The sequence below is a fragment of the Saccopteryx leptura genome, chromosome 4, assembly GCF_036850995.1.
Source record: "Saccopteryx leptura isolate mSacLep1 chromosome 4, mSacLep1_pri_phased_curated, whole genome shotgun sequence".
Taxonomy (NCBI): Eukaryota; Metazoa; Chordata; class Mammalia; order Chiroptera; family Emballonuridae; genus Saccopteryx; species Saccopteryx leptura.
In genome coordinates this window covers 224,372,044-224,395,846 of record NC_089506.1, presented here as the reverse complement: position 1 = coordinate 224,395,846, position 23,803 = coordinate 224,372,044, and the positions used below count along the sequence as shown (strand labels likewise).

Sequence of the window (23,803 nt, the reverse complement as noted above, 5' to 3'; positions counted from 1 at the left end):
AGTCTAACAATTTAGATATTGGGTAGCAAAGTGAGAACAGATGATAACCTACTTAAAGATATTTTCTGTTGTATTTACTGAGGTGATCTTGGTTAATGAAATTACACAGGTTCCAGGTGTACAGTTCTATACTCCATCCTCTGTATGGGGTGTTGTGTTCACCAGCTCCAGTCACGCTCCTTCATCACCATGTATCAGCCCTGACCCTGTCCTGCCTTCTCCCCTGTCCCTTTGTGACCTACTTTACTTTATTTTATTTTTTTAGTGTGTGTGAGAGGGAGAGGGACGGAGGAGGGAGGGAGGGAGGGAGGGAGGGAGGGAGGGAGCGAGCGAGCGTGGGGAAGGGAGAGAGATGAGAAGCATCAGTTCATAGTTGCATCTATTTAGTTGTTCATTGATTGCTCCTCATATGTGCCTTGACTGGGGGCTCCAGCCAAGCCGGTGACCCCTTGCTCAAGCCAGTGACCTTGGGTTTCAAGCTAGTGACCCCGTGCTCAAGCTGGCAACCTCAGGGCTTAAACCTGGGACCTTAGCATCCCAGCTCAACACTTTTATCCACTATACCACCACCAGTCAGGCAATGTAACCTTCTTGATAGGAGGAATTTATAACCCTTCTCTACAGGTTGGAAAGGCATATTAAATGCCCAAATATTTTTTAAATGATATTTTTCTGTCTGAGAGCCAACCAGTAGAATGATAAAATAGGGCATGGTTTTTTTAGTTTCTTATGCTGACTTGAATTTTTAAAGAATCTGGGACATTAAATAATTCTTCAAAATAGAAATCAATTTTTTTGTTTCTGATTATAAACAATGACATAATCTGGGTTATTTAAGGCCAAGGTGGCTGCAGTTCTGTGAAGAGTACAGAACATGTCCAAGGCCCCTGGCTGGAGTGATAGCGTGGACATCGAGCAAGTCCTTGCAGGACCAAGACTGTTCCAACGTTGAAGATCATAGTTCCAGAGAAACATGTACTCTTTGAAACTTGTCCTGTTTTCTTTAGAGGGAAATTTGGGACTGAGTATAAGTGGCAGATGCTAGTTTTAAGAAACTGGAGATTTACTTGCGGGGTCATTTCACAGTAAAGACGACAGCCCCCCAGTCAAGGCACATATGAGAAAGCAATCAATGAGCAACAAAGGAGAGTAAGGAGCCACACCGAAGAATTGATGCTTCTCTCCCTTCCTGTCTGTCCCTCTCTCTGTTTCTCTCTGTCTCTGTCACACACACACACACACACACACACACACACACACACACACACACACACAAAAGAAGAATGTTTAAGAATTGAGACCATCCTGAAATAAACCAGAGTTGGCTGTGCTGAAAAGCAGTTTCAACCAAAATGGGAGTTACCTGTGAGGACACTGTGTCACTGCGGGAGCCGTGTCATTGACTTCCCTTGGTGACCTTGAGCGCTGACCGTAGTTCAGTGTGTGAGCAGACTCCGTGGTCCTGTGGATTGCCTGGGGAATGTGGTGGTGTCTTTCCCTAACTGGCACTGTTGTGAGCGGAGTCTCGCTCCCATTGTCTAAAGCACAGCAGTTTTGCTTATCATGATATATATTTTCAGCGGTTAGCAAGGGCTTGGCACGTGGTCAGCACCTGCACTTGTCTGTAGGAACCGTTAATTTTCCACGCTTGTATTGTTCCAACCATGGACATGACAGAGTGAATTATTTTTCTCTTATCTTTCTTAGTGTTCAAAGCTTCTTTCGGACACAAGTGTTATTCAGTTCTACCCAAGCAAATTTGTCCTTATCACTGACATACTTGATACATTTGGTAAGTACTAGTCATATTCATCTTTGAACTGGGAAGTACTTTTTATTTTTTAGAAGTTGGGTAGTGGAGTTGCTTCAAATTAGGTTCTATTGTGGTTTAATTAATTAGGCAAATCATGAGGGAGATCACCCCCCACCCACACACACACTCTCTCGCTTATTAACAAGGATGCTTTTTTTTTCTAAGTGAGAGGAGGGGAGATAGACACAAACTCCTGCTTGTGCCCCAACCGGAGCACATGCCCTGTGCTGGGCCCCGGGAATGTGCATTTTCAGCGGGTGTCTTTCGGTGACTAGTGTAAAGTACTCCACACTGGAAGGGACATCTGGATGGCTCCTCTTGGTTTGCTGGCTTGTTGCTGTAATGCTAGCATTGTGTCATTGCTTGATGGTGACATTTAATGTCATGTTCTTTGACCAGAAACGGTCTTTATAACTTTCCTGACTCTTTTTCTATGTATGGACAAGGTATGTGTATCTTTTATTTTTTTTTTAAAGAATTCTTTTTGTTCATTTTAGGAGGGTGGGGGAAAGAGAGAGTGAGAAGGGGGGGAGGAGCTTTAAGAATTCTCTTTATTTGTTTATTCATTTTAGAGGGGTGGGGGAGAAAGAGAGAAAAAGAGAAGGGGGAGGAGCAGGAAGCATCAACTCCCATATGTGCCTTGACCAGACAAGCCCGGGGTTTGGGTTTCGAACCAGCGACCTCAGTGTCCAGGTCGATGCTGGTCTCTGTTTCTTCACTGCCATGGATGATGGAGCCAGAGGGTGGAGGGGACACACGAGCACAGGGAATAAGCAGACCGTTTTGTGCTGGGTTAGGGGTCGGCCTGTAGACGAAGTCAGATCGCCCACCTGTTTTTGCAAATGAAGTTTTATTGGAATGCAAGCACATCCGTTGTTCACATACTCTCTGTGGCTGTTTTGAGCTACAACCGCAGAGCTGAGTCTTTGCAGTTGTATGCCGGGGACCAGTCTGGGTACGGGGGACCTGTCAGTGTACAAAACAGACACGAGTCTCCGTCCTTGTAGAACTCGGAGTTGAGTCTCAAATTCCGATGCTCTGGGCACCAGGCAGATCACAGGTATGAGTGAAGCCAGCTGGTAATGAGAGATAGTAGGGAGTGGTGGAGACGGGCACCCTGGGTGGTCATGCCGTTCTAGAGCAGCTGCTAATCGATTCTAGCTGACTTTTATTCTATAGGGGTAGGGGCCTGTTTTTGGCACATTGTATGTATGTGAAGAAGCAGAAAATTTGGGTTTTCAGGTGAATTCTCCCAATTATTACATGTGGGCAACTAATTTTAAAAATGTTAAAACACTTTGTGGGCCATTATCCGGTGGGCTGAACAAAGTGGATCCCTGCTGGACTCAGTCTGTGGGCTGCCTGTTTGCAGTCTCGTCCAGAGTGGGGTGTAGACCAGGCTCTGCGGAGTGGATGGAGGTAGCCCAGGCCGCTTTGACCCTGTGTTCCAGCTAAGACTCCAAGAGGAGAGTGTGCTCTTAGGTCAGCGGTCGGCCAACCGCGGCTCCCGAGCCACACGCGGCTCTCTGGCCCTGGAGTGTGGCTCTCCCACAAAATACCACGTGCGGGCGCTACCTCGATAAGGAATGTATCTACCTATGTAGTTTAAGTTTAAAAAAACTGGCTCTCAAAAGAAATTTCAATCCTTGTACTGTTACTATCTGGCTCTGTTGGCTAATGAGTTTGCCGGCCACTGGCTAGGTGCCTCTCCCAGAAAGTAAAAGTCTCCTCTTTTTTTTTTTGTATTTTTCTGAAGCTGGAAACGGGGAGAGACAGACAGACTCCCGCATGCGCCAGACCGGGATCCACCCGGCACGCCCACCAGGGGTGACGCTCTGCCCACCAGGGGGCGATGCTCTGCCCCTCTGGGGCGTTGCTCTGCCGAGACCAGAGCCACTCTAGTGCCTGGGGCAGAGGCCAAGGAGCCATCCCCAGCGCCTGGGCCATCTTTGCTCCAATGGAGCCTTGGCTGCGGGAGGGGAAGAGAGAGACAGAGAGGAAGGAGGGGGGGTGTGTAGAAGCAAATGGGCGCTTCTCCTATGTGCCCTGGCCGGGAATCGAACCCGGGTCCCCTGCACACCAGGCCGACGCTCTACCGCTGAGCCAACCGGCCAGGGCCATCCTCTTTTATTAAAAACAAAACCTAAAAAACATGGCTTACAACTTGTCCCCTAGGGGGCAGTATACTACCACAAATTAAAGTTTGTGCGATGTGTGTGTCCTCAACGAGCAAAGGTTTGTTCTGTTTACTTACGGTGAGCCTGACGCTGTCTTTCCCCCCCAGGGAACCTGGTGTACGACCGCATCTTCTCTATGTGCACAGGTGACCACGGCGTCTTACCAGGTAATGTGGCTGTTATTCTGCCCTGAAGTCAGGACTAGGTTTATATGAGGTCAGAATTTATTGAGACCTGATATAAAGTTGTTTTTATTTTTTTTGGTGTGTTAAAATAAATATCTTTACAGATTTTTTATCATCTAGCTTCTAATAACATCAGATGGTTTTCCAGCAGCCTGGCTAGGAATTTGGGCATGATTATTAGAATGGAAGAATGAAAAGGTGTTGCATTTATATTCAGCTGAAATTTCACGTCAACCTAAATTCCTCTGCTGCTTGACATTTTCATATTTTTCCTACATGTCTTTCCTAAGAACCAAATCGCTTAAAAAAAACTTTACATACACATTAAAGAATAATGTCAAATAAATCAATAACAAATGTTTTGCCTCTTCAGTCTTTGCCCAAGTGATGTTTGCATTAAATTTATTGCCAAGCAATTTAAAATTCTCAGGAGGTTACAATGGGAGTAGATTATAAATTTCTTTTGTCATATAAGTGGTGACGATGTGTGTCTGGCAACATGGTGCTCACACCAGCAGCTTCCTCTTCCGTTTCTCCCTCTTTTCAAGTTCCTGGTACTACTGTGAGTAAGCGTTCTTGTTCAGACAAGTTAGAACAGGGCTGCTTCCGCTTCTCTTGACCTCCTTCTAACCAAATGCTGGCATCAGCAGCAGTAACCCACACTCTGACCGCTTCATTCATTCTTTTACCCATCTATGTATTTATCTGTATTTTTATTTATTTATTTATTTATTTATTTTTTTTATGTGCCTTGACTGTGGGCCTTCAGCAAACCAAGTAACCCCTTGCTTGAGCCAGCGATGTTGGACTCAACGAGATGAGCCCTCGCTCAAGCTGGCGACCTCGGGGTCTCTAACCTGGGTCTTCCACATCCCAGTCCGACGCTCTATCCACTGCGCCACCGCCTGGTCAGGCTATCTGTATTTTTAAAACTGTCTAATAAGTTGGGTTCTCAGAAGGAGACAGAACCCTGCAGACCTTCAGAGCCAGCAGAGCTCTGACTGTAGATGAGCAGACCCAGTGTGAAGGCGTCTGGAGGTCTGGCTGCCCCCTCGCTGAGCTGCTAGACCCACCCCATCTGATACAGCAGCCACCAGTCACGGGGCTCCTGAGCTGCTAGACCCACCCCGTCTGATACGGCAGCCACCAGTCACGGGGCTCCTGAGCTGCTAGACCACCCCGTCTGATACGGCAGCCACCAGTCACGGGGCTCCTGAGCACTTGAGAGCTGGTCAGCCCACACTGAGATGTGCTCTGAATATTAAAAAATACAGTGGATTTCAGGGACTGAATACAAATAAAAGACTCACTTTTTAAAAAAAATTGCTTATATGTTGAAATGGTGTTGAATGAGTTGGGTTAGTGAAGTAGACATTTTGGGTATTTCGATAGCACTGTCAGATTCTCCCACCACAGCACACCCGTGTGGTTCTGACAGTGTCTCTGCGTCCGAGAAGTCTCAGGATCGGGAGGCTGCGAGCCTGGGAAGGTAGGCAGGGGCCACCGGAATGGAAAGGCCTTCTCCGTCAGCTCAAAGATTTGGGGAATCCAGGTACTTCTGTTTTACCTTGCCGACTTGTCCTCCACGCACGGTACCGGCAGCGGCAGCGGTAGACTCCAAGCCTGCAGGCGGAATTAAACGCAAATAGAAGTTTTCCCGGCTACAACAGTGGTTTTGAAATGTTTTCTTGACCCGCTGCTGTCACTGCAGACGCAAGCTCAGGGTCAGCTGCTGCCACAGCAAGAGTCAAGATTGTGAGGCAGGTGCTGGTGCAGGAGGACAGGATTATGTAGGTGCTGTGACCTAGAGTCTGGGGGACTTCCGACTCCAAGATCATCTCCCCTTTCTCCTCCAGCCTGCGGTTCCTGTAGGGTTAGTGAGCGGAGGATCTTTCTCTGTCCAGTTGTCTTGCTAGCTTTTGGCATGCTCAGGTCCTGTCCATCTTTGTTTGTAGCTTTTGGTGTGCTTGGTGTAAGAACTCCCCTGCGCCGTCTTGGTCAGTCGGGGAGACTCCCTGGCGCCCCCTGACTGCCCGCAGTAACAGGACTTCCTCTTGTTGTACCGAATATATACGTGTTATTACCTGCTCGGCCCCTGACTGCCTGCAGTAACAGGACTTCCTCTTGTTGTACTGAATATATACGTGTTATTACCTGCTGGGCCCCTGACTGCCCGCAGTAACAGGACTTCCTCTTGTTGTACTGAATATATACGTGTTATTACCTGCTGGGCCCCTGACTGCCTGCAGTAACAAGACTTCCTCTTGTTGTACTGAATATGTACGTGTTATTACCTGCTCGGCCCCTGACTGCCTGCAGTAACAAGACTTCCTCTTGTTGTACTGAATATATACGTGTTATTACCTGCTCGGCCCCTGACTGCCCGCAGTAACAAGACTTCCTCTTGTTGTGTACTGAATATGTACGTGTTATTACCTGCTGGGCCCCTGACTGCCCGCAGTAACAGGACTTCCTCTTGTTGTACTGAATATATACGTGTTATTACCTGCTGGGCCCCTGACTGCCTGCAGTAACAGGACTTCCTCTTGTTGTACTGAATATGTACGTGTTATTACCTGCTCGGTCCCTGACTGCCCGCAGTAACAGGACTTCCTCTTGTTGTACTGAATATATACGTGTTATTACCTGCTGGGCCCCTGACTGCCCACAGTAACAGGACTTCCTCTTGTTGTACTGAATATATACGTGTTATTACCTGCTGGGCCCCTGACTGCCTGCAGTAACAGGACTTCCTCTTGTACTGAATATATACGTGTTATTACCTGCTAGGCCCCTGACTGCCTGCAGTAACAGGACTTCCTCTTGTTGTACTGAATATATATGTGTTATTACCTGCTGGGCCCCTGACTGCCCACAGTAACAGGACTTCCTCTTGTACTGAATATATACGTGTTATTACCTGCTGGGCCCCTGACTGCGCGCATAACAGGACTTCCTCTTGTTGTACTGAATATATACGTGTTATTACCTGCTGGGCCCCTGACTGCCCGCAGTAACAGGACTTCCTCTTGTTGTACTGAATATATACGTGTTATTACCTGCTCGGCTCCTGACTGCCCGCAGTAACAGGACTTCCTCTTGTTGTACTGAATATATACGTGTTATTACCTGCTAGGCCCCTGACTGCCTGCAGTAACAGGACTTCCTCTTGTTGTACTGAATATATACGTGTTATTACCTGCTGGGCCCCTGACTGCCCGCAGTAACAGGACTTCCTCTTGTTGTACCGAATATGTACGTGTTATTACCTGCTCGGTCCCTGACTGCCCGCAGTAACAGGACTTCCTCTTGTTGTACTGAATATATATGTGTTATTACCTGCTGGGCCCCTGACTGCCCGCAGTAACAGGACTTCCTCTTGTTGTACTGAACATATACATTTTATTACCTGCTTGGCCCCAGAGGCCTTCGAGTTTGCACCTACTGTAATAATTTTCTTTCCTCCCAATTTTTATAACCATACGAATAACATTTTAGAGCCAAGTAAAAAAAATCTACTAATAACTTACTCCCTACCTGCATTATAAATGTTCAAGATACACGGGAATTTTCATATTCACTTCTAGTCCTTGTCTAAAGTTATTAATCAGCGTTTTTATCACTAAAACTCTTTCTTCCTGAAAGACCTGTGTGTGTTTGTTTTTACCTTAACCAGTGCAGCTTAGGCTTTTATTTTCTTGACAATAAATTCATTTTTTTTCCTTCTCAATTAAAATCTTCATCTGCGTGTATTCTCTGGTTCCAAGAACTTGGCAGGGAAAGGGCAGACCTTTCTCGCACATGTTAGTGATCTCTGGGATACGACCCTTAACAGTACTTACGAAGAGAACTTTGGGAATCTGTGCAGAATTCTGCCTAAAGAAATGAAGTGTAGAGAGAAACCTAGGGGTGTGTGCTTGTTTTTCTCGTGTGAGTTCTGACTGGGGAGCTTCCTCCTGAGCCCTGACCTCCAGGAGCTTCAATTACAGCACAGCTCTTATGCCCTAGGGGTTCATGGAAAGGAATGTCTGTTAATCTAGCATATATGTGAAGAGACTGCCCTATTCTGTGATAAAATTTTATTTTCATCTGGGAAAAATAATTTAGGTTTATTGGGTGTGGCCCTTGTCATCAGCTGTGGGCATGCCCATCTTCAGTTTTTCCTGTGGCTGATGTGGGCGGCATCTGGGTAAGCAGGGCCCTTAGCTGACCCGGCCTTCCAGGCACCTGTTAAGATGATGTTACATTCCCATCAACACTATGATGTGAAAAGACCTTTTACTACTACTGTAGAAACTTGGCAAGTGATAGAGAACTAGACCCATTGGTCTCCTCCCTCCTCCTGAAATAGCCACAGAAGGTCAGGGTTAGAAAAAGAAGCACTGTAAGAAAAATAACTCAAAGGAAAAAAAATCTGCTCTTTGTTACATCGAAGTCTCTTCTGAGTTAAATTTCATATTCTGAATTTATTTGCCGTCTAGTAGCCCAAGTGCCACAGTGTAAAGCATGTCAGGTCACCCCTCCACTCAGAGCTCCTCAGGGGACTTAGAGAAACTCGAACTCTGCACCCACCAAGGCTGCAGCCCTGCGTGACCCAGCCTGGGATGCGGCTTCCCTCCTCTTCCTCGCCACATTGGCTTCCTTTCCTGTGTGGCTTCCTTTCCTGTTCTTTGATCGTGTCAGAAGTCATAGTCACCTCAGGGCCTTTGCACGTGGTGGTTCTTCTTTCTGCAAATGCAGTTCCTCCACATCTAAGCATAGCTGCCTCCTTTTTATCATCCGGAGCTCGGCTGAAATGCCACTTCTGCGTGAGCCTTCTTTGACCACTCAATCTTATGACGTCCCACCCCCTAATTCAGGTCTCCCTAACCTAATACCTAGTTTTATGTCTTTCGTCATGTTGATTCCCATTGGGTGTCTCTTCTTTGTTTGCTTGCTTATTCTTCTCCCTGTTTGCTACGTGTCTTCCCCACTGGAACCGAAGCTGCATGAGGACAGGGTCTGTCTACGTGCTGTTGCCTCTCCAGAGCTTAGAGCGCTGCCTTTAGTTGGTTCTTAAAACATTTGCCGTGAGCAATAAAAGTAAAGGGCTGTAATATTTAATTTGCTCTAATATTTTAAAGTCTTGCATAACATAAAACTTTTCCTAAATTTTTTCTTGAGCTGGTAATGCAAACTATTACCTCGCTTGTCATCAATATGTACACCCTTGGCTGAACCTTCGTTCTCATGAGTGGGGTTTCAAGTCACATAATTCAATTCTATGAAAGGAAGTTAACCCCACCTCTCCAGTTGTTACAAGGCAACACTGACAAATGAATTTCGGAATAATCCCTGTATTTTCTTGTCTGGGTCTCTTGGAACTTGGAAAAATATTTAGTACACAGGTTTGGGCCATGATAGGGATAATGGTAATTTCCCTTCCCTTTGAACATGGAAAAATAATTTGGGAATGAATGAAGCATGTGAGAATATCCAAAAATAGGTTAATACTTAAAATTGCTGTTCTAAAATGTCAGCAGTTGTGTCAGTGACTGTTCTCTGCTAGTAAAGCACCTAGAGGTTTATCTTTTTGCTGACTCCCTAGGAATTTTGGTTACTTTAATTGTAGCAGCAAGCAGAATCCGGGGCAGGAACTGACTTACTGCACAAGATGAAAACCAAGAAGCCAGCATTCATTTGCAATATTCTAAAGTAATTACCTTCTTTTTTGATCGAATCCTAATGGTGTGAAGCACATCCAGTGGGGAGACCGGCCCTAATCTGTACAGAAGTCACTTAGGAGAAGTCATTCCCTGCCAGAGAGCAACAAAACCACCGTGGTGTCAATGAGTTGTTCTTGTTGTTGGTACTTTTTCCCCCAGTTTTCTGTACTTACTTCTATTTCTTATTAAGATGTATGTCAACATTAGGCTTGGTTCCAGTGCCCAAAAGCTTAAAATAACAACAAAGTCAGGGCTGGTGGGGCAGCTAGCCCATGGTGTCTCTCTTGTTGCTCTCCTGGTTCAAGATGGTTATGGAGTTCCAGCCATCGTACCAGCGTTCGAGCCAGCAGGAGGGAAGAAGGAGTGAAGAAGGTCTAGTCCCTTCTTTCACCACCCCCCCCGAAGTGAAAAGTGGTGGGGTGCAGCAGATAGGCAGACTCCTGCATATGCCTCACCAGGATCCACCCAGCATGCCCACCAGGGGGTGATGCTCTGCCCATCTGGGGCATTGCTCCATTGTAACCGGAGCCATTCTAGCACCTGAGGTGGAGGCCATGGAGCCGTCCTCAGCACCTGGGCCAACTTTGCTCCAATGGAGCCTTGGCTGCAGGAGGGGAAGAGAGAGAGAGAGAGAGAGAGACAGGAGAGGGGGAGGGGTGGAGAAGCAGATGGTCGCTTCTCCTCTGTGTGCCCTGACTGGAATTCGAACCCGGGACTTTGGCACGCCAGGCCGACACTCTACCGCTGAGCCAACTGGCCAGGGCCTAGTCCAGGCACGCCAATAGTTTTTGCCCCTGGGCCAGATTAGAAAGAAAACTTTTCACGGGCTGGACAAAATATTAAAATTAAAAAATGTTAAATATCAAAATGATTCATTTAAGTAAACAAAATTTTATTATGTAATTTGTTTATGAATAAACATGAGTGAAAAAGATTTTAATATACAATATTATTTTAATAAGAATATATTTTAATAAAAATATAATTACATACTGTATAAATATCCAAACTATCACAATCAATCAAAACAATATTTAATTAATAGAATGAGTTTGAAGGGGTTATATCGCAAATGAAACAATTATTTTGTTTTACAAACAGCCTGGACACATTTTCAGTTATCAACTGCAGCTATTGTCTATGCTACAATGCCACTTGGTTCAGCACACTTGACCACAAAAATAACAAATTGTTTGACCTTGGGTGCGCACTGGCAAACTCTACCTAAAAGAATGTGGGTTTCACACCGCCACTAAACGTCAAAGAGTTCATATCGAGTATAGACGAGTACAAAAGTTGTAAATCTTTATAATGAAATTAAAAAAAAAAAAAAGTATTGTGAATCCATTCAACCAATTATTGGAAGTTAACCCTAGATTAGTCACACGCAGAATTCTTTTCCGCGTATCACTATCTTCTTAAATATCTCGATTTCCAATAATCAAAGATGCTTCCTCTTCTGAGTAGCTGAGATTTAAAATAGCGGAGAATATTAAAAATTTAATTGGCGGGCTGCATAAACTCATTACGTGGGCCGTACGTTGGCCATGCCTGGCCTAGTCCCTTCTTATAAAGCTAATTCCTAGAAGTTGTGCTCTGTTGATGTTCTGGGACCAGACCTTGGTCACATGGCCACACCTACTTGCTAGGATAGCCTTTTGCTTAGCAGAAAAGCGAGAGTTCTATTAATTAAAAAGGAAGAGAACAGATAATGGGAGGAACTGGCACGAGGTGACTGAATCCGAGAGGTTGTGAGGTAGTATTGAGCTCACAGCCTAACCCAAACCCTAACCCTCAGCAGCCTTCTCACCTGAGCGTCCTGGTTTACCTTCACATCTGGCCCGGGTGCTGCGATTTAGAGCAGAGGTGACAGTCGCATTTCATGTGACAGTCGCAGGTTCCTGAGTCCTGTGAAATTCTCACAGTTCCTGGTGGGTAATACCAGGAGTTACATTGGAGCAGTGGCTGTGGAGGCAGACTGCCTGAGTAAAATCCCAGCTCTTAAATTTGCTTGCTCTATGCCTTTGACAAGTTGCAGAATTTTTCTGTCACCTCGGAGAAGATGATAATGAGGTATGGGAGATGATAATGAAGACAGACCTCGGAGAGTTCTTGTGGGGTTAAGTGAGCTGACAAAGCACTCTGAGTAGCACCTGGCACTTAGCCCCTGTGTGTAGCTCTCTTTGTCAGCTTTGCTTCCTGATGACAACAGGTGGAAGGAAGGGGACTGGAGAACCATGCGCCCCACCCCTTCTTCTGTTCCCCTGTAGCATTTTTCTGTCCCAGGATCATAGAAGCTGTAACAGATCCTGAGAATTAGGAAGGCTAATGGATATTCTTTTTGTATTACAGATCACTTATCTCCAGAGAATGTAAATGACACCGCCAAAGAAACATGCTTAAATTGGTTTTTCAAGATTGCTTCCATCAGGGAACTCATTCCAAGATTGTATCCTTTTTCTTGTCTGATGATTTTAAAGAGGTGGAGTTACGCTGTGAATAGAAGGCATGACAGGAGGCCTTGAAATTGCTGTTGAAACCTTTGTCCCCTCACGGTTGCCCACCTGCAAATACAGGGTCAGCCACGTTCTGGAAAAGCCCTTGGACTCTTGGCTTCTTCTAAGTTTTTTGGGGTTTTGTATTTGTTTGTTTTTACTTTGAATACAGTGCCATGTACCAGGTTTTGTTCCCAATGAAGAACATTCCCACATTGATTCATTCCATTTAAATGCTTCACCTCTGTGTATTTTCTCTGGTTCCAGGAAGTTGAAGGGAACAGGGTCAAGCTTCTCTGTGCAAATGCCAATATTGAAGAAGAGAGAGTCCACTTACACACAAATTGAATCTTAGTTATCTGAAGTTCCGTTTTCCCCCATAAAGTCTTGATTGGATGCTCAAACCCAGTTGGAGTTTCAGCATGTAACATTTTCTAATTTTTATTTTAAATAGGTATAAAATCTTGGAATCCAAAAATAGAAACCGCAGACCACTAGCTAACTTAATTCTGTGGATGTTGAGAGCCGTTGTGGCTCTCTCTTCTGAAGACATACCTACTTCTGTTCGTGAATAGTTTAGTCCAGTGGTGGTCAACCTGGTCCCTCCCGCCCACTAGTGGGCGTTCCAGCTTTCATGGTGGGTGGTAGTGGAGCAACCAAAGTATAAATAAAAAGATAGATTTCACTATAGTCAGTTGTTTTATAAAGATTTATTCTGCCAAACTTAGCGAAAATCTGACATAAAGTACTTGGTAAGTAATTATTATTATATGCTTTAACTTGCTGTAACTCTGCTTTATAAATTTTATAAAGTAAAGTTACTTTCTTACTTTATAAATCACTATTACTGTGGAACTGGTAGGCGGTTAGAAAATTTTACTACTAACAGAGATACAAACGTGGGCGGTAGGTATCAAAAGATTGACTACCCCTGGTTTAGTCTTTTCCTGTAGGAAACAAGCCATCTGGCACATGTCTTTTTCTTTCTTTCTTCCTTCCATTTTTTTTTTTAAGTGAGAGGAGTGGAGATAGACAGACTATCACATGTGCCCTGACTGGGATCCACCTGGTAACCTCCATCTGGGGCCAATGCTTGAATCATCCAAGCTATTCTTAGCACCTGGGGCTGATGCTTGAACCAGTTGAGCCATTGGCTATGAGATTGGAAGAGAGAGAGAAGGGGGAGGGAGAGGGGAAAGGAAGAAGATTGGTTCTTTCTTCTGTGTGACCTGACTGGGGATCAAACCTGGGACGTCTGCACGCCGGCTGCCACTCTGTCCACTGAGCCAACTGGTCAGAATGCAAATGTCTTTCTTTCTTTTTTTTTTTTAACATCTATCTATGCTTTATGCATGAAAAGAGTAAGATACTGTTTTTACCCCTCAGAACAAATTTTTGTCCCCCTTGGGAGTGATTTCTCTCCTATTAACAACATGTGTTCTTCTAGACCAGGGGTCGGGAACCTGTGGCTCGCAAGCCAGATGTGGCTCTTTTGATGGCTGCATTTGGCTCTCAGACAAATCTTTTTTTTTTTTTTTTTTGATTTTTCTGAAGCTGGAAACGGGGAGAGACAGAAAGACTCCCGCATGTGCCCGACCGGGATCCACCCAGCATGCCCACCAGGGGGCGACGCTCTGCCCACCAGGGGGCGATGCTCTGCCCCTCCAGGGGGTTGCTCTGTTGCGACCAGAGCCACTCTAGCGCCTGGGGCAGAGGTCAAGGAGCCATCCCCAGCACCCGGGCCATCTTTTGCTCCAATGGAGCCTCGGCTGCGGGAGGGGAAGAGAGAGACAGAGAGGAAGGAGAGGGGGAGGGGTGGAGAAGCAGATGGGCGCTTCTCCTGTGTGCCTTGGCCGGGAATCAAACCCGGGACCTCTGTACGCCAGGCCGACGCTCTACCACTGAGCCAACCGGCCAGGGCTCGCAGACAAATCTTTAATAAAAAAAATAATTGCAAAAGTCTTTCTTAACGGAATGTTTTTGTAGTTATGTAGAAGCTTCCATCTTGAAGTGTAACAAGTTCCTTTCCAAAACGTAAGTTCTTCTTAAATGTCTAGAACCATAACGTTTCCAAAAACCAGCTCTCCCTCATGTACACTGGTGGCAGTGTGCTAGCTGTTATCATTTGGGTACTTAGTGTGTAGCAGATCTTCCATGATTTTTTTCTTATTTAATCCAAATGAAAACTTAATGAATAGAGATACCATTTCAATCCTCATTTTACTGTTAAATAAACTAAAGCTTGGAGTGGTTAGTTGAGTAGCTCATAGGAGAACAGCTGGACTTGGACTCTGGATCTGCTGTTATTATCCGTGTGGTCTTGAGCACGTTGTTTAGTGTCTCTGACCCTCAGCCTCGTCCTCTGAATGAGATCCTGAGAAGATGTCTGTGAGGTCCGCTGAGCTGCACACACCACACTAAGAGCAGCACCTGGCAGGCAGCGGCCTGCACTCTGCATGCTGCTGTCTAAGGTGGTGATGAAGGTGACAGTGTCAGAAGCCAGAGCCTTTGCTCTGAGTCACCACAGATACTGCTTTGAGAGTAGTTTGCAAAGCCTGGAGAAACCAGACCTTTCTGCAGAGCCAGGAGACCCGAGTCCTATTGGGCAGCCTGTAGATAACACTCCTCAGTGCCACGGCTGACTCAGGGTGCGTCATAGAGTGGTTTGATTGGGTTTAGGATCCAGTGTACTCAGCCTGTTTGATTGGGACCTAGGGTTGTTTGGGGAGACACGGGGGTGCAGAAAAGAATAGTTATTTTGCCTTAAAGGTGGGAAAAAGAATGTCCCAGGCAGAGGGTCCATCCCACATCCCAGGAGAAATCAGTATAGCTCAGCTCTCATTTATGGGGGTGCTGATGCCAGCCGGGGCAGTGGGTGCTGTGCGCTGGGAAGGGCAGGGCACAGGACAGTACGTCAGTACCAAAGGAACACACAGCGGTGGGCAAAAGCAGCTTTACAGTGTGAGGGCACAAAACAGTTTATTCTTGTATTTTTATTTATTATCACAACTGTAAACCTCCTTTGCTCACCCCTGTAGATATCAGAATATTGAGAAGATCAAGGGGTGCCCATTCACAGAAAATAACTGGGGGTCAAAAACTACTAACTTAGTAAAATGTGATCTCATCAGGAAAAAGGGAAGGTTACACTGTAGCACTGGCAAATGGCAAAGACGAAGGAAACCGTTCAATTAGTGAATTGTGAAAAAGAGAAACACTGTTAACTGCTGCAACTTGGACCCTGGTTTGCTCCTGAAACGTGATTCTGTCCCTCCCACCCCAGAACTTAGGAAGTTTGGCTTTGCTTTATTTTAAATGAAAGCCCGTGGAGCTCTTGCGGGGTTGTGACCTTGCCCTCTCTTCTTTCTAACAGGGGGATCTCGGAGTGTCTGCCCCGCCTGACGTGCATGATCCGAGGGATCGGAGACCCGCTGGTGTCCGTGTACGCCAGGGCCTATCTGTGCCGGGTAGGCTGCGCAGGTCCTGCACCCGCACCGGTGGCAGCGCCCCGTCTCCCTGAGGGTCCACATCGGCTCTCCACGCCCTCCCGAGTCACCGAGAGGAGGACTTTATTAGCTGCTCATTTTAGAGCACTGCTCTTCCACAGAGAGCAGAGCTGGAGGGTTTCTCTTAAAAATTAATTTTAAACTCACTTCTGTAACTCTAATTAGGAGACATTTAAGGTCATCTTCTTGCAAATGAGCTGGTGTTCAGAATTAATTGTTTCTCTGTTCATGCTGGGGAAGAAGCCTCCCACGGCCTCAGCTTTTGGGTTGCTTTTCATGACCTTGACGCGTGCTTTCCCATTGCACTGAATTAGATTGCTATGTTAGTGTTTCTGTCCTCGGACTCGAGCTGGCTCAGAGTTCAAGGTGGTGAGGGCTGTTTGGCAGGGAGAGGTGTTCCCTGTGCTGACAGGTGTCAGGGTGTAGACAGCCTGGCCGAGAAGGGCTGCAGGCCCGTATACGGCACTGTTCTAAATGGACAAGGTGGTCCAGATGCTAAATCACACAGCCTTTTTCTCCTTTAATGCACCATGAAGCTTCAGCTTAAAAAAATTCTTTTTTCATTTATGGAAGATGCAACCCATGGAGACCTTAAACAGTTATTTTTCTTCAACTCATGTGGGAACTCTGCCTCCGTCAGTGTTTACTGGGACCCCTCCTTGCCTGTCCCCTCAGCATCCCTCACCTTTAAAAAGGACTTACTTCCCATTTTGTAGGGTCGGAACTTCCCGAGGGCAGAGCTACCTGCACTCCCCCAACCCCTGCTAGCGATTAGTTACATTTTTAACTCAGGAGGTGAGAAACAGTAGCTTTTGATTAACTTCTTTCTTCTGACATGTATCATGTTGGTCGTCTCAAGTATCATAAAGAAATCAGTCATTGCCTTCAGAGTAGACACTAGACATCCTTATGAGGGGCACTTTCATAGGTCTGCTTCTTGATACTGAGAATGAAAGAAAAAGCCTTCTGTTTCGGGGCACCCTGCTCCCCCTTTGTAACAGGCCGAAGTGTATGCATTGCCATCTCCTTGAAACTTGAGGTGGATTTTTGTAGAGGAAAATTGGGAGTGTTTCCTGCCGCTACAGCTTAGGAATATATTGAAGCTTCCAAACTCCTCTGGGAGCAGTGTTTGCCGGCCGACTGCACAGAACGCTTCTGGAGCCTCGGGGAGATGCCAGGGTACCATCATCATCTGCATATTTGCACATCGCTGCCGTCCTCTTGTGGAACGTAACAAGGGCTTTGAACTTATCTTGATACAGCAATAATGACTTAGAATTATCGCATATCTTTTTAAAGAAAATCACAAAGAGGGGAGAAATACTCATCCCTTGCAAACCCATTCAGCTTTGAAGTTTGAACTCAGGTATGCGAATTAGGGAAAATAATGCTCGTTGCATATAAAGTGCCTTTGATTGGCAGCTGCAGCTTTGCTAAAGATTTTTGACAAAAAGATTAAGAGACAGTCTGATTAGTAAGAATTCTTACTACTTTATACAAGTCATGCTGCTTTAGACCAAAAGGGGGATTTGGCTTTGAGGAGTCTCCGGGTAGCGGATGCATGGCCAGCTCCAGGCCTTAGAGCACCGTCGAGAACCATCCTCTCTCCACTCAGCTCTGCTCTCCTCTGGATGGACTTCATCCTGAGGCTTGCTCTTTCCATGTGGTGGCCCGCATGAGAGTGTTTTCCCCAGTAGCTCCAGTCGGAGTCTCCTGGCTGACTTGCAGTGACTATCTGGGGTCACTTGTCCATTTACAGGCCAGTCACTGTGGCCATGGATGGAATTTGCTCACAGGCCCAGCCTGGGTCATGTGTCCATTCCTGGAGCTCATGGTGGGCTGGGTCCAGCTTTGCCACAAACATTTGATTTGAGAAGAAAGTTTGATTCCGTACAGACAGAAAACAGTGAGAAGAATGGTAGGCAGACAAACAGCGGATGGAAGTCCTGAGCAAGGAGCCTTGTTCCTCTGGGTGGAAATCTTCAGACTGAAGCCGGTTTCCAAGCTGCCGCTGTGGCTCGAAGGGAACGAGGGAACAAAGCAGAGAAGTCGCAGGTGGGCGGGCGTGAGGGGAGCAGAGGGGAGTTGGATTCACTCCTCTTCTAGGGCATGGTGGCACCTTCAGCCCTCCCCACTGTCTGTCCACTGGGCCTTTTCTGCTGTCCCCTGGCAGATAATCATTTCTAAATTAAGTGGAAGGAAAGATGGTAGAATCAGAACAGTTGAACCGGAGCTGACACATCTTGTTAGGCTGTATTTTTTTGTCTGTTTTTTACTCTGTGTCTTGTCCTTGGAAACATTCCCAGTAGCCATAGAGCTGCCCTTGGAATTTAAGGTACAGCCACACGTGTGTTCATCATTTTTCAGAGAGGAAGAGAAAATCTCGTGCACAACCTTGAGAGTACATTCCTTCCTAGTGAAGTATTGACTTGTTCTTGTGGTCATAGTGCCTTCATTACCTGTGGGAAACTGCAAAGATGATTACTGCAAATGTTGCCCCTTTTTTATTAGAAGTAGTTTCTGGGTGTTTTTTTTATGAAAACAATACACGCTTATTGAATAAGAAAATACATAAACAGAAAAGAATAAAAATGAACTTTCTAGATTTCTTTATGCCTGGACCTATCAGTGTGTATATTTTTAACTTAGAAAGTGGCATCATACTGTAGATGACTTGCAACCTGTTTTTCTGTCACCACGGTAATTTCAGTCTCTTTGGCTGCAGGTGGGGATGGAGGTGGCTCCGCATCTGAAAGAAAGCCTGAATAAGAACTTTTTTGACTTCCTCCTTACATTCAAACAGGTAGGAGAACACTGTCAGAACAGCTAACTGGTAAAACAGTTACATGATCGATCACACATTCTCAAAACTGAATTGCTTTTCCAAGTTGAGGTTGCCTTAAAGTTCTTTAAATGTGGAAACCCTAGAAAATTGCACGAGCATCTGTTACAGACAAAATGTCCGGAGTGTGCTGATCAGGCAGAGAGAATTAATACGATTTGTTGACAGAAAACACCTCAGTTGATCAGACTTTCTTTTTAACATCTGCTGGCTCCATTTTTATTCGGTTACTTCTTTTCACAGGGCACATTCCCAGAACAGCTCAGCTGACATGAAAAACTCTGCTTGTTCTAGTTTAAAAAACCTCAGAAACCAGGCTATTTCTGTCAGGGCCACCCAAACGCTTACCAGTAGGCACAGTCTGTAAGTTACACGCTCTTTGTTTGTAATGTGACTTTCCCTCCTTGTCTGAGTGGTTTTTGTTCCGCAGATCCATGGGGACACAGTCCAGAACCACCTGGTGATCCAGGGCGTGGAGCTCTCGTCCTACCTCCCCCTGTACTCCCCGGCCATGGACTGGATCTTCCAGTGCATCTCCTACCACGCCCCCGAGGTGACTGCCCTGCGCGTCCCTGTGACGTCCCCCCTGCAGGAGGAGGGCGGGCCTGCTCTCCTCTGTGCGGTGGGATGGTGACCTCGGGGCCAGGTGCCCTGTGCGGTGAGCCGCCCTTCCACAGCAGCTGTCCCAGCCCAGGTCGCAGCCACTACGGAGGCCCCCACGGTGGCTGGTGCCGTGCCCAGCCCTTGTCCTGCCTGTCCGCTCAGACAGCTCTGGGGGGGGCTGTGGAAACTCAGAGAGGCCTAATACTTACTTGGTTGTGTTGCCGCTGGAAATAGTGTGAGAAGAACGTTTTGGGAGACCCGGGTACGGGAGGTTGAGGTTTCGTGGTAAGATCTACAATAGAAGCAAAATCGAAGGACTGCCCGGCTTCCCAGCATGTCACCTCCATCTGTCCGGCTGTGGACAGAGTCCAGCCTCCTCTTCCCCGGCCCAGAGCAGTGGCCAGGGCACACGGGGTCTGTGCCATCCTCTTCCCCGGCCCAGAGCAGTGGCCAGGGCACACGGGGTCTGTGCCATCCTCTTCCCCGGCCCAGAGCAGTGGCCAGGGCACACGGGGTCTGTGCCATCCTCTTCCCCGGCCCAGAGCAGTGGCCAGGGCACACGGGGTCTGTGCCACTGGGTCAGTCTGTGTCAAAGCTTAGGCCAGTTCTGTCTCTGTTTCCATCTGGCTGCCTGTGGCTCTGTGCCCAGGCGTGCACCTGGGGTCCACGTGCTGCTGGACCCCAAGGGGGTGCTGGGGCCCTTGGCGGTGCTCTGATTATATTATCTTGGGCTTGGGAAGCACCAGGCACTCTTTCAGACCGGCCCATTTCCTAGGTCTGCTGGGTTCTGTGTTCCTTATCCAGTCCAATCCTTTCCCCAGACTGGGCTCTGCCCCTGTGGTCGCCATATTGGGTCCTCTGCGCTTGCCTCAGAATGGAGGCACCTCCCCTGCGCCATCTTGACTTCTCCGGGGTGTGTCCAAAAGTTCTGCATCACCTGGCTTTTACTGCTCGCGTGCCCAGCAGAGGGACCTTCCCCTTCCTCCCCCTAAGTAGGGAGGGCGGGCTCTTTGCTGGGGAGACCCTTCCTGCCTGTGTGGGGGGAGGGAAGGGTGGTGATCTCCTTGGTGGAGCAATGCTTGAATCCTCTGGGTCTCTGAAGCTCTAACTTCCAGACTTAATCAGGCTTATTGTCTGATTCAGCTTCCTAGTAAATTAGGCTTCTTATTGTCTGATTCTCTTTGCTCTGTTCCTTTGTTAATATCTAACTACCGACAGCTATCAATCAGTCTCACAGCTAAAAAGTGGAGTGACAGGACATACAAACACATGAGTCTCATTCCAGTGCCAGCAGGCTTCATTGCATCTTCACTAATGTTCATGCAGAAAGTGGGTGGAGCAGGTAATATTTTACCCATTTTACAGAAGGAAAGTGAAACTCCGATATATAATAGCTTTTCTTTTTTTTTTTTTTTTGACAGAGAACAGATAGGGACAGACAGGAAGGGAGAGAGATGAGAAGCATCAATTCTTCGTTGTGACACCTTAGTTCATTGATTGCTTTCTCATATGTGCCTTGATGGGGGGAGAAGGGGGGCTCCAGCAGAGCGAGTGACCCCTTGCTCAAGCCAGCAACCTTAGGCTCAAGCCAGTGACCATGGGGTCATGTTCATGATCCTGTGCTCGAACCAGATGAGCCCGTGTTCAAGCTGGCGACCTTGAGTTTTAGAACCTGGGTCTTCTGCGTCCCAGTCTGATGCTCTATCTATTGTGCCACCGCCTGGTCAGGCAAGAATAAGGCATTTCTTATATATATGTTTTTCCAAATTCTAAAGTGTGAGGAGAGAATAGGGACATCTTCTATATCCAGTGAATTTTTACCATTAAGTAAATTGATTTTTATTCAGGCTGTTTTTATTCAAACAAAAAGAAGATTGTTTGAAATTTGCTGGCCATTCCCTATGGGCTTGAGTGTAGTCTCAGGAACTGCATGCTGGCCCAGGCTCCTGGGAAGAGGCACGATGACCTTGATTGTAGATGGAGCCACCTACTTTTCAGCTAAAGGACTGAAACACAAGAACAGACTGACATGTTTGAAAGTGAGAACACTTATTTCCCCCCCTTATTTTAATGAAAGGCAAAATTAAATTTAAAATAAAAGGTTCAAGTCATACGGTGTTCTTCCTTTTATTTTAAGCAGCAGTACTCTCCAAGGATGGAAGAGCTGTGCTGGGGAGTAAAACTCCAGGAAATCATTACTGAACTATAAGAAGTGGTTTAAAAAATTAGGTCACCTGAATAATAATAGGAACTGATTCATGGGGCACTTACATAGAGAACATGAGGTGTCTTGTAAAAAAATCATTTCAAAATGCAGAAGAATGGATGTCAGTGTGGAGGGTGGTTTTGAAAATACGTGTGAGACAGTGTGGTGCCTAAACGCTCGTGGACAGTGGCTTTGTTGTGTCAGCTGTGGAGTCAGAGTTGTGTGTGTCTTTTACTGGTCATGACTCCAGATAGGGGACAGTCGAGCTTGGCTGCAGTATTTGATGGTGTGTGATATACAGGACAGACGAGGGAAACGGGGAGAGGAGCACCGTCTAGATGAGACGGCAGAGAAAGGCTTTCAGCTACGATGATCTGACATACAGAATTTCAAATCAAAATTGAAATCCAAGGTCCCCCCCCTAAAACATATCGGGGAGTGATTCAAAAAGGCTTTTCTGTCATCTGATTACAGCCCCTCCATACAATTAAAGTTATGGTGAGTGAAAAAAGGACTGTGCTCCCTATTTCAGCACATTCTACACATGTTGAATAGAAGTGTTGGAAGTGGACATCCTTGTCTTGTTCCTGATCTGGAGATAAAGGTTTTAGCTCTCACTGAGCATGTTAGCTATGGTTTTGTCATATGTGGCCTTAATTATATGGAGGTATTTTCTGCCTCCTCTTTGCTGAGTGTTTTTTCATAAAGGGGTGCTGGAATTTGTCAAATGCTTTTTCTGCATCTATCAATATGATAATGTGATTTTTATCCTTTATTTTATTTATGTGGTATATCACCTTTGATGATTTGTGGATAAATCCCACTTGCAGAATGCAGTTTCCTATCTTTTTGTTGAGGATTTTTGTATATATGTTAATCAGGGATTAACATATATAATTTTTCTCTTTGTACTGTCATTAGCTGGTTGGGTATCAGGGTAATGCTGGCATTGCAGAATGAGTTTGGGAGTGTTACCTCCTCTTAAAATTTTTAGAAGTTTGAGAATAATAGGTATTAACTCTTTGAATGTTTGGTTACATTCACTATGAAGCCATCCGGTCCAGGACTTTGCGTTGTTGGAGTGCTTTGATCACTGATTCAGGTTTGTTAGTAGTAATCAGTCTCTTCAGATACTCTGTTTCTTCCTGATTCAGTCTTGGAAGATTCTATGTTTCCAGTAATTTATTTCTTCCAGGCTGTCCAATTTGTTGGCATATAATTGTTCATAGTATTTCCTGGTGACCATTGTCATTCCTCTTTCATTTCTGATTTTATTACAATATTTGGGCCTTCTTTTTTCCTTGATGAGTCAGGCTAAAGGTTTGTCAATTTATCTTTTCAAAGTACCAACTTAGTTTTATTGATCTTGTCTTATTGTTTTTAGACTTCAGATCATTGATTTCCACTCTGATCTTTATTATTTCCTTCTTTGTACTCACTTTGGGCTTTGTTTGTTCTTTTCTTTCTGGTTCCTTTAGGTGTAAGGTTCGATTGTTTGAGATTTTTTCTTGTTTTCTTTTTTTTTGTGTCAGAGAGAGAGAGTCAGAGAGAGGGACAGACAGCAGATAGACAGGAAGGGAGAGAGTCTTCGTTGCGGCACCTTAAGTTGTTCATTGACTGCTTTCTCATATTTGCCTTGACTGGGGGGCTACAGCAGAGCGAGTGACCCCTTGCTCAAGCCAGTGACCTTTGGGCTCAATCCAGCAACCATGCAATTAGGTCTATGATCCCACACTCAAGCCAGTGACCCCATGCTCAAGTTGGTGAGCCTGCGCTCAAGTTGGTGACCTCGGGGTTTCAAATCTGGGTGCTCTGCGTCCCAGTCCAATGCTCTATCCACTGTGCCACTGCCTGGTCAGGCATTGCTTCTTGAGGTAGGCCTATATCACTATGAATTTTCCTCCTAGAATTGCTTCCTCTGTGTCTCATAGATTTTAGACTGTTATGTTTTCATTTTCTTTATCTCAAGGTATCTTTTGGAATCCTCCTTGACCTAGCTGTTAACTCTTTCATTGTTGAGTAACATCTTAATGAGCCTCCATGTGTTTGTGTATTTTAAAATTTCTTTTTGTAATTGATTTCTAATTTTATACCATTGGCACTGAAGAAGGTGCTTAAAAAGATTTCAGTCTTAACAAATTAATTTATACTTGTTTTGTGGCCTGACTTGTGGTCTGTCCTGGAAAACATTTCTTGTACACTTCAGAGAGTGTATGTGTTGCTGCTGTGGGGTGAAATGTTCTGTCAATATCAGTTAAATTTATCTGCTCT

General features: G+C 45.8%; 1 protein-coding gene across 1 annotated transcript in view; it reads left to right on the top strand.

Moving 5' to 3' along the window:
* LOC136404017 (VPS35 endosomal protein-sorting factor-like) overlaps window positions 1–23,803 on the top strand; it is a 94,308-nt gene that overhangs the window by 19,193 nt on the left and 51,312 nt on the right. The window contains exons 8-14 of the mRNA XM_066383496.1: window positions 1,708–1,792; window positions 4,098–4,157; window positions 12,233–12,329; window positions 14,362–14,409; window positions 15,749–15,842; window positions 18,607–18,684; window positions 19,154–19,276. Coding sequence (XP_066239593.1) covers window positions 1,708–1,792; window positions 4,098–4,157; window positions 12,233–12,329; window positions 14,362–14,409; window positions 15,749–15,842; window positions 18,607–18,684; window positions 19,154–19,276 — 585 coding nt within the window. The remainder of the gene's footprint in view (window positions 1–1,707; window positions 1,793–4,097; window positions 4,158–12,232; window positions 12,330–14,361; window positions 14,410–15,748; window positions 15,843–18,606; window positions 18,685–19,153; window positions 19,277–23,803) is intronic.